At 45.5% G+C, this 9573-nt stretch overlaps 1 protein-coding gene across 5 annotated transcripts in view; it reads right to left on the bottom strand.

Moving 5' to 3' along the window:
• Positions 1-2025: 2025 nt before the first annotated feature.
• The window catches only part of IQCA1 (IQ motif containing with AAA domain 1), a 184209-nt gene continuing 176661 nt past the window's right edge, over positions 2026-9573 (bottom strand). For 4 of the 5 annotated variants that reach the window (XM_069584679.1, XM_069584688.1, XM_069584693.1 and 1 more), the window contains 2 exons: positions 8728-8966; positions 2026-2612 (listed from right to left, as the gene is read on the bottom strand). In XM_069584679.1, the coding sequence (XP_069440780.1) occupies positions 2487-2612; positions 8728-8966 (365 nt within the window). In that variant the 3' untranslated portion in view covers positions 2026-2486. Of the gene's footprint in view, positions 2613-5464; positions 6294-8727; positions 8967-9573 lie in introns of all 5 variants that reach the window. The other variant, XR_011255947.1, reaches the window with a different exon arrangement.

The following is a 9573-nucleotide window of genomic DNA, read 5'->3' as shown; positions in this document are numbered from 1 at the left end:
ACCTCGAAAATGGTTTCTGGAGCACTGTGCACTTGAACTTTGCAGACGTGCTCAGCTATATCCTACTCTTTGAGGCCCCATGGACTGTAGCCCACCGGGCTCCTCTGTCCACGGGCTTCCCCAGGCAAGAATACTGGAGTGCGTTGCCATTTCCTCTGCTAGGGGATCTTCCCAACCCAGGGATCAAACTCGTGTCTCCTGTTTGGCAGGTGAGTTCTTTAGCATCTTTGCCACCTAGGAAGCCTCAGCATTAGGGTGTCCTAAACCTTCTAGTTCTGGACGGAGGTGTGTGTTTAAGGACCGACGGCCTCAGGAACATGCTCAAAGGAATGCTGAGTTAGCCCGCAGTGGTTCCGGGTCCAAAAACAGGGCAGGCTGAGGGCAGAGCCACCGAGAGCTTTAGTTCCACTTTAGTCAGATTTCATTGCACAGACGCTCCCTTAATGAGGGTTAATGACATTCATGACTGTCTCCTTCACTTAAGAACGTGCTCGGGAGGGGCGACCTGTCACAGCACGGCCCAGGAACAGCTCAGGCCCCAGCTCAGAAGTGTCCATTTGTCCTTCCTCCCCGCAGTCCCTTCCTCCCTGCCCTCTCTGCACGCTTTTATGTTCCTTTCCTCCCATCAGTCAAGGCTGCCATTTCTCTGCATCAGGTAAGAACAGGGGTTGTAGCACACGGCTGCATCATTTTCCCAGGAAGACCTCGGATTTTAAACATGGACTGGGGGGCTTCTCTGGTGGCCCAACGGTTAAAAATCTGCACGTCCATTGCATGGAGCACAGGTTGACCTCTGGTTGGGAACTAAGATCCTGCATGCTGAGTGGTGTGGCCAAAAAGTAAGTAAAAATAAACATGGATCCCTTACGGTTTGATGAGCTGGCCAGTGGACGATGATGTAGTGATTCTCATGGCTTTATAACCTAGATTCTATTATTTGCAATGAACACCAAACCCTAGAGCCTTGAAGTTCTCGTCTGGGGTCAAAACCAAGGGTTTGCTCCCATGACACATGAAAAGATGGGGATCACCCTGGAGAGATGAAGGTTTCCCTGCTCTCTGGGCTCAGAGTGGCGAGTCTGTCCAGCCCTCAGGCCTCTTGGAGCGTTGGCCAGACATGGTCTGGGGTGGTTAAGGGGTCAGCAGGCTGACAGGCTGAAGTCGGGGTTCCTTTGGCGAATCTATGGCAGTGCACTTGGTTTATTTGAGAGAACAGATTCAGTGACTTTGCAGTTTGTACAGAGCAGATTCGGTGCATGTGGGCCCAGAGCTGTCTCTTTCTCTCCTCATCTGTGTCCATGTCCTGTAGAGATGCAGGCTGAGGGGTCTGTGCTCATGGCCAGGAGATGTCTGGGAACAACTGCCCATTTTGGGCATTAAAGATCTAACTCACTGAAAATCTCGGGAAAGTCTGGAGACGGAGCTTGGTCTATAGGGAAGGAGACTGTAGAACTTTCTGTGCCACAGCCCCAAACTGTGCAACAGTTAATTTGAATTAAATTTAATTAAGTTTATCCCACCTCAGCCTGTCTCCTTCCTCCATGTTCTCACAGATTAGAAGTGGGTCACTTACCGTCTTCTACCAAGTAGCCATTCATGTTCTTACAAAACTGAAATTTATCTTTGACCCTCATCTCTCTATTCTTTCTTTTTTATTCTCAGCATTTGTTTTACTTCTTTGTTTAGCATTTCTCTTCTACAATTCTTATCCCATTTTATTTTTGGCTACGCCTCACGGGCTCTTAGGTCCCCGACCGGGGATTGAACCCGGGGCCGCTGGATGGTTGGGGAAGTCCCTGCTCCACTTTCAAGCTGTTCTCTTCATCTTGCTGCTGGCCTGCCAGCGCTCCAGTGCTTCCCAAGATCAGCCACCCGGGAATTGAGGCAATGACTTCAGCCTCAGGGTTCCAAATATCAGCTCTGTGACCCTGGGTCTCAGCCTCCCCATCTTTGAACTCAGAAGATTGAAATCATTAACTTAAAAATCCATTTCTAGCTTTAGCAACCAAATTACTGAGTCAGTTCAAGAAAAAAGTTTTTATTGCATTATTTAAAGTATATGAATAGAGCAAAGAATTAATTTATTAAAATATGTGCAAGATAATATACTGTGTACATGAATTAATAAAAACCTAGTAGTATCAGTGACAGACTGAACTTACTAGTTGTCAAATTAGAATATTTTCTAACTATTAACATTTAAATCTGGCAACTAGTACTGTTGAGATGAAGTGTCCAACTTGGAAAGATTGTGGAGTATGTGAAGAGTGAGTTTGGGTTATATACAAATTTTACATAGGCTAAGAAACAGTTACAAGCTGCAGAAATAGCTGTTATGGACAGCTAACTTGGTGGTCAACCTATGAAGACCTGGGTGGGAGCAGGGCTGATGGGCGTGGGGCATCAACGCGGGTCTTCAGATGCGCAATGGTGAGTCTCCTCTGTCAAGTCAGAGACACCTGCATCCTCGGCTCCTCAGAAAGGCATTACTTTTTCTTTTTCTCCTTTTCCCCTTTCTTCTCCTTTTTTCCTTTGTCCTTTTCATTTTCTTTGTTACCTCCTGTTAATGCCAAGGCTCGCTTTTTACCCATAGGGGTCTTGGCATACCAGTCCTGAAATCAAATAGATGTTTAGGAAAATATGAAAATGACATAAATTCACTGGTATGCCCTTAAAAATAAGAAAAGCTTGCTGAAAGGAAGGGGGCAAGCAGCCACTCAACACTGGGCTTTTAAGGTATGTTCTTTCTTAGTGGGTTTTGCATATTTCTACACTATCTGAAACTTTCACCTTAAAGAGTTAACAGAGAGACTACTTGCCAGGTCAAACCAAGAGCCCTTCTCACTAAGTCACCTGACTTCCTGGGGGTCTTGCTCTAACCCCAAGTTACCAAGGTTTTCTTGGTAATGTGAGTAGCTCCCTGTGGTTCAGACAAGACCATCAGCTGGACTGATGACCAACTGTGAACCTTGGGAGGGCTTCAAACACTCTGAGGGACTGCTGAAAACAGGACAGAAACACTGGAGCCAGAAGGTCCAAAAAGCACTCACTAGTCACAGCTGGCCCTGTCATGACGTTCTTCTCAACCTTCACTTTTATTTGAAGTCTGAGAAACACTTTGGCTTGCAAACGCTGTAGTCATATTTCATTAAACGACTGTTGTTTGTGCTTATGCTTAATTGCTCAGCTGTGTCCGACTGTTTGTGACCTCATGGACTACAGCATGCCAGGACTGCATGTCCATCAGCAACTCCCAAAGCTTGCTCAAACTCACGTCCATCGAGTCAGTGATGCCATCCAACCATCTCATCCTCTGTCGTCCCCATCTCTTTCTGCCTTCAATCTTTCCCAGCATAAGGGTCTTTTCCAGTGAGTCAGTTCTTTGCATGAGGTGGCCAAAGTGTTGGAGCTTCAGCTTCAGCATCAGTCCTTCCAATGAACATTCAGGCTGACTTCCTTTAGGATGGACTGGTTGGATCTCCTTGCTGTCCAAGGGACTCTCAAGAGTCTTCTCCAACACCACAGTTCAAAAGCATCAATTCTTCGGTGCTCAGCTTTCTTTATGGTACACAACTCTCACATCCATACATTACTACTGGAAAAACCAGAGCCTTGACTACATGGACCTTTGTTGGCAAGGTAACGTCTCTGCTTTTTAATATGCTGTCTAGGCTTTTCTATAGCTTTTCTTCCAAGGAGAAAGCCATTTCCTCCTCCAGGGGATCCTCCTGACCCAGGGATTGAAGCTGTGTCTCTTGCACTGCAGGTGGCTTCTTTACCCAGTGAGCCATCGGGAAGCCCTTAAATGACTATAATAAACATTATTTATCAATTCTCCTATTGACGGACTTAGAGGTGATTTTCAATTCTTTGTCATTTTGAATGCTGTTGAAATTCACAAGTTTAGTATATATGAGAAAGTTTATATTAGAAAGCTTCTCTGGGGCATATACCCAGAAAAAGAATTCCTGGGGTTGTAGGTAGGTCATGAGCCTCTTCAATTTAATCTGATGTTTCCAAGCCGTGCTCTGAAGGGGTGTGAGTAGGACACTACCTCAGTCTTTGTGTGTGTGTGTTTTCTCTCATCTCTTGGGTGCTGGTTTGCATGTAAGTATGTGTGCTGGGTGCTCAGTCATGACTCTTCGTGACCTCAAGGACTGTAGCCCATCAGGCTTCTCTGTCCACGGGACCCTCCAGACAAGAACACTGGAGTGGGTCGCCATCTCCTCCTCTGGCAGATCTTCCCGACCCGGGGACTGAACCTGTGTCTCTTGCATCTCCTGCCTTGCCAGGAGAATTCTTTACCACTCTGATTCCTGGGAATCCCCTGGAGGCTAGTTTTGCTGGATATAGATTTTAGGCAGCTGGTTATTTTTCCTCAGCACTTTGAAGACAGGCTTTCACTTTCTTCTGGTGCTAATTGTTGCCAAGGCGACGTCTGATTTCCCCACTGCTTCTCTGCAGGTAATCCGGTATCATAAGACTGGCCTGTCACCTTGTTCTCAGCTTGACAATAATGTACGTAGATGGAGATCTCTTTTACTTATTCGGCTGGGCCTGTGGAATTTATTTTTAATCTAAGAATTCATGTCTTTAACTTAAGAAAGTTCTTAGCGAGTATTTCTTCAAATAATCATTCCTCTGGTATTTCCTCTCTTCTTCCAAAACTATTACCTGGGTGCCAATGTTTTCAAAGGCTGTCACTTGCCGTTTATCTGTTTATTTTTCTGTGCTGCTTTCTGAGGGAGCTCCCTAGGACCATCCTCCATTCCACTAATCTGTTCTTTGACCATCTCTAGTCTAGAGTTCACATCTCTTTTGTTTTTTGACTTTTTATGTTAGTGACTATATTTTTCATTTCTAAGCTTTCTGTGTGTTTTTTTTTAAAATAATTATCTGTTTTTACTCCATTTCTGCCCATCTTTCTTTCAAAACGTTGTATGTTTCTCTAATGGAAGTTATGGTTTCATTATATTAATCTAATATAATTATATTAATATAATCTAACATAATGGATTAAAACCTAATGTAATTAGATTTTTGTTTAAACTACTGTCTTTTAATCATTTTTGTTTGAAGATCATACTCAGCACTAGATTTTCTGAAATGTTTTGGAATTTTGATTTTCAGATTTGTCTTGGCCTCTCTCTCTCTCATTATGCCTCCGTTCCTGAGCAGTACTGAAGTTGCTTCCATGTGTTCTCTAAACCCACATTCAGAACGGAGTCTTACGGGATGTTTAGAAGCCTTACAGGATGCTCCTTGGTGATCCTGGGACGTCAGAGATCTCGTCACAGAGGCAGCAGGTTTGTCACTGTGCCTGCTGCGACTCCTAACCCTTTTGCTTTCTATTCCTATTTCTCTCTTTGCTGCACGCCACGCATCCGGCTTTCCCTGTGTTTGAGATTTATCTTTGTTTCTGGCACTTGGGGATTTTGTCATTCTTCTTTTAGCTTTGGCTTACCTTTCCATGAAAGGTGAGGTGGCCAAGCATTTAAGGTGACAGCCTCCTAATTTACTGAGACACAGGATGGACTGCGTTCTATAGCACTGGCTTCGGAGTAAGGTTTGAACTTCAACTCTGCTCCTTTTAAAAAAGCTGCGTCACCTGGAACACATCATTTTGCCTCTTGCGGTTTTCTTTTCTGGTTCTGTTTCATTTTGGCTGCTGTAGCACATTGCTACACACCTAGTGGCTTAAAACAAAGCCCTTGGTATCTTACAGTTCTGTGGGTCAGAAGTCCAAAATGGGTCTCATGGGGCTAAAATCAAGGTGTCCGCAGGCTGTATTCCTTTCTGGAGCTCCGGGGGAGAATCCGTCCCCTTGTCTCTTGTAGCTTCCAGAGGCCACCTGCTCTCCTGGCTGGTGACCTCATCGCCACCTTTGAGCAGCAGCGCTGGGCTACCTGGAGGTCCAGTGAATCCTCACACGGCCACCTGTTTCTCTTCTGATGCCCTCTTCTAATTTTTATGAGTACACTGGACTCACGAGGATAATTCAGGGTGATCTGCCTTCAGGTCAGCTGATTAGCAACCTTACTCCATCTGAATTCCCCTTTCCCATGTAACCTGACAAATTCCCAGGTTCCAGGGACTGGGGTGTAGACCTCTTTGAAACTGACTATAACCCAGTTTCTTCATCTGCAAAATAGAGCCATGGTGAGGTCTGAATTCGTAGGGTGCCTGGCTAATAGTCACAACAATATTAACTAACATTGTTGTGACTGTTACATTCTTATCATTCAGTATGTTCTCCATGACGTCCACGGAGCAGGTACATGTGCCTGGAGAACCTGTAAGAAAGATCTCAGTGTGACACACAGTTAGCTGAAACTTCTCAGGGTGACAATGATAGACCTGGTTACCAGCATCTACAGCCATGCAATCTCATTATTTGGAAGAGTGACAGTGTCATTCCATCTATCCATCTGCTCAATCCATTTGCCACTCAACAAGTTAACTGAACGTCTAGCTGGGGCCAGGTGCTGTGCGAATCCTGGAGTAAAGACAGGAAGTGGAAATGGATGGGGTGGGTGGGTTAATGATGATGGCGGTAAAATGATTTAGTTCCTTTGAAAAACGAACATGATGGAACTCTGCTCAGTATTATGCGGCAGCCTGGATGGGAAGGGAGCTTGGGGGAGAAAAGATCCATGTATTTGTATGGCTGAGTCTCCTCACTGTTCACCTGAAACCATCAGAACATTGTTAACCGGCTATACCCCAATATGAAATTAAAAAGTTTGAAGTTAAAAAAAAACCAACAAAAATGAGTATGAGAAGCAGAGCAAGAAACATACATGTTCTCACCCCAGGTTATAAAATGGCAGCCTTTCCTTCTTTTGATTAATATGATGGATTCTAGTCACTGGATCTCAAGTACCTGTAACAGGTAGGAAGCTTCTAGAGATTATTTCAGACAGTAAAAAAACCCAACTAAGAGAAAACACCTAAACCTAGTTCCTCAAAATGCAGAGGAACATTATCATTTTACAAAGGAGAAATAACCTGGGAATTTCTAACAAGAATATATCACTTGAAGAGGATTACTATTTGCAGTCAACACTAACAAGGTTTAAATAGTTAATGAGTATAATTCAGAAGCTTGGCAAAAACTTCTACTTGGAGTTGTAAATATTTCTTCTGACTTTTCTAGAGCAAGGCTTCCCTGGTGGCTCAGAGGGTAAAGCGTCTGCCTGTAATGTGGGAGACCTGGGTTCAATCCCTGGGTCGGGAAGATCCCCTGGAGAAGGAAATGGCAACCCACTCCAGTATTTTTGCCTGGAGAATCCCATGGACGGAGGAGCCTGGCGGGCTACAGTCCACAGGTCGCAAAGAGTCAGACACGACTGAGCAGACTTCACTTCACTTTCTAGAGCAAGGATCAGGAAACTATGGTTGGATGGGCCAAAGTTGGTCTGTTTTTGCAAATAAAGTTTCATTGGCAGCTGGCCACACCCATTCATTTATTTACTGTGTCTGGACACTTTGGAGGCAGAACATAGAGTTAAATAGTTGGGACAGAGACCACGTAGTTTTTGAAGCCTAAAACGTTTACTATCTGGCCCTTTAAGTAAAAAGTCCGTCAACTCTTGTGCAGACCATTACTTCTGGAATCAGTGCGGTGACTATTTTGCATCTTCACTGACCCATCAGTGGCAAAGCAGAAGGGGAACAGCTTCTAGAGTTGGTGGAAACAGTTTCTAGAGTTGGTGGACACACTGTAGAGGGGATTTTCCTAATCCCAGGTAGGCTATTAGGGATGAAAGGTTTGAACGAAAATTCCAGCTCTCTTTCTGGTGACTGAATGGCCAGGATGGTGATGGATATAATTTCATGGATACAGTTTCCCTTCTTTTTATTCCTAGTTGGCCAAGAAAACTACCTTCAGGTCCAGAAAGAGAACTCAACGGTGCTCACTGCTATGAAAAGGGTTTGGAGGGGCGCCTGCTGGCCTGGGCCTTGGCGGGTGATGGTGCTAATTCTGACGGTGCTTAGAGAAGGCACACCGCTCTTGGCTGCTTCCTTTCCTCCTATAGCAGAGGGATCTGGAAGAAAACAATTCTGTGAACATCTCAGAATGTGTTCAAAAACTAGAAAACTAAATCGAGCTGAATTTTCTCGTGCTTTCCTATCACAAGCGAACCCAGGCACATATGAGACAAACCAGCCTGGGCTGGAAGCACACTGTTTAGGGAATGGTTTTCTCTAGCCAAAACCTGTTCCATTATGTGAATTGTGAAAGTAAAAACCAATGTGTGTGTGTGTGTGTGTGTGTGTGCAAATTCAATAGTTTTGAAGCTGCTACTCAATTCTGCAATTTGACTGTTCTTATAAGGTTCTTTTGTGGCTCAGCTGGTAAAGAATCCGCCTGCAATGCGGAAGACATGGGTTCAGTCCCTGGGTTGGGAAGATCCTCTGGAGCAGGGAAAGGCTACCCTCTGCAGTATTCTGGCTTGGAGAATTCCATGGACTGTATAGTCCAGGGGTCACAAAGAGTCGGACACGACTGAGCGACTTTCACTTTCACTTATAAGGTTACGGATCACAACTTTCCTAAGATTTAGAAGACACGTGCTTTATTGCTAAGGCCAGAAGATACTGTGGACCCCAAATTTCACATTTCCAAATTTCACTGGATAGGGCAGAGTCCAAATGCATGGATAGAGGAGGGTGGAGGTGTCGTGTGTGACAAGCCTTTGTTGCTGAGACATGCGCTGCACTTACCTTAAAGCTGTCTTCTTCCTCCTGGTAGACCGGATTCATGCTGGTGAGAGAGGCGACGAACTCGAGGGCGGTGAGCGGCTTGTGGGACTGCTGCCGGAGTCTCCGCTCCGTGAGCACCTCCTTCACCACTTGGACAATGTGTCCCTGTGTGAAGCCGTCGGTGATCTTCGCCAGGCAACTGACACTCAGGGTGTCCGTGATGACGCCGCCGTGTCGCTGAATGATCTCCTTCCACAGAACTGTCGTGTCCCAGACGATGGCGAAGACAGAGAACGAGAGTCAGCAGAGAGAAAACAGGGTTAACCCAGTCTCCGGGACAAACCTGCCTCTCACCAAGAAAGGAGAGCACGGGGGTCTGCTCCAATTTGTAATTCAAATGAGCATGGGGCCAAAGAACCAAACGCTGTGCCTCAAGTCATTTTTCACTCACAAGGCATGCACGTCGATGGCCCTGAGTTCTACAGATCCCTGAGTCCTTTGTGAATTGACAAAAAAACACTTAATAAGGGTCAGTATACACTTTCATGTGTATTAATACAGCAGATCGCTGGCAGGAAGCAGCTGTACGGCACCCACCGTGAACTCCGCTGGGTGCTCTGTGATGACGTAGAGGGGAGGGGTGGGGAGGGGAGGGGTGGGGAGGGGAGGGGAGGGGTGGGGAGGGGAGGGGCGGGAAGGAGGTCCGAGAGGGAAGGATATAGGTATACATTTAGCAGCCGCTTCGTACAGCAGAAAGCAACACGACCTTGTAAAGCAATTACACTCCAATCATAAATTTTTAGAAAAGGTCAGTAGAGTTTTAGGGTGATGCCTTCGAAGATGTTCAAAATCTTCCAAAACTGGAAA

Source organism: Ovis canadensis, chromosome 1 (assembly GCF_042477335.2).
Source record: "Ovis canadensis isolate MfBH-ARS-UI-01 breed Bighorn chromosome 1, ARS-UI_OviCan_v2, whole genome shotgun sequence".
Lineage (NCBI taxonomy): Eukaryota > Metazoa > Chordata > Mammalia > Artiodactyla > Bovidae > Ovis > Ovis canadensis.
This window is presented reverse-complemented; position numbering and strand designations above follow the sequence as displayed.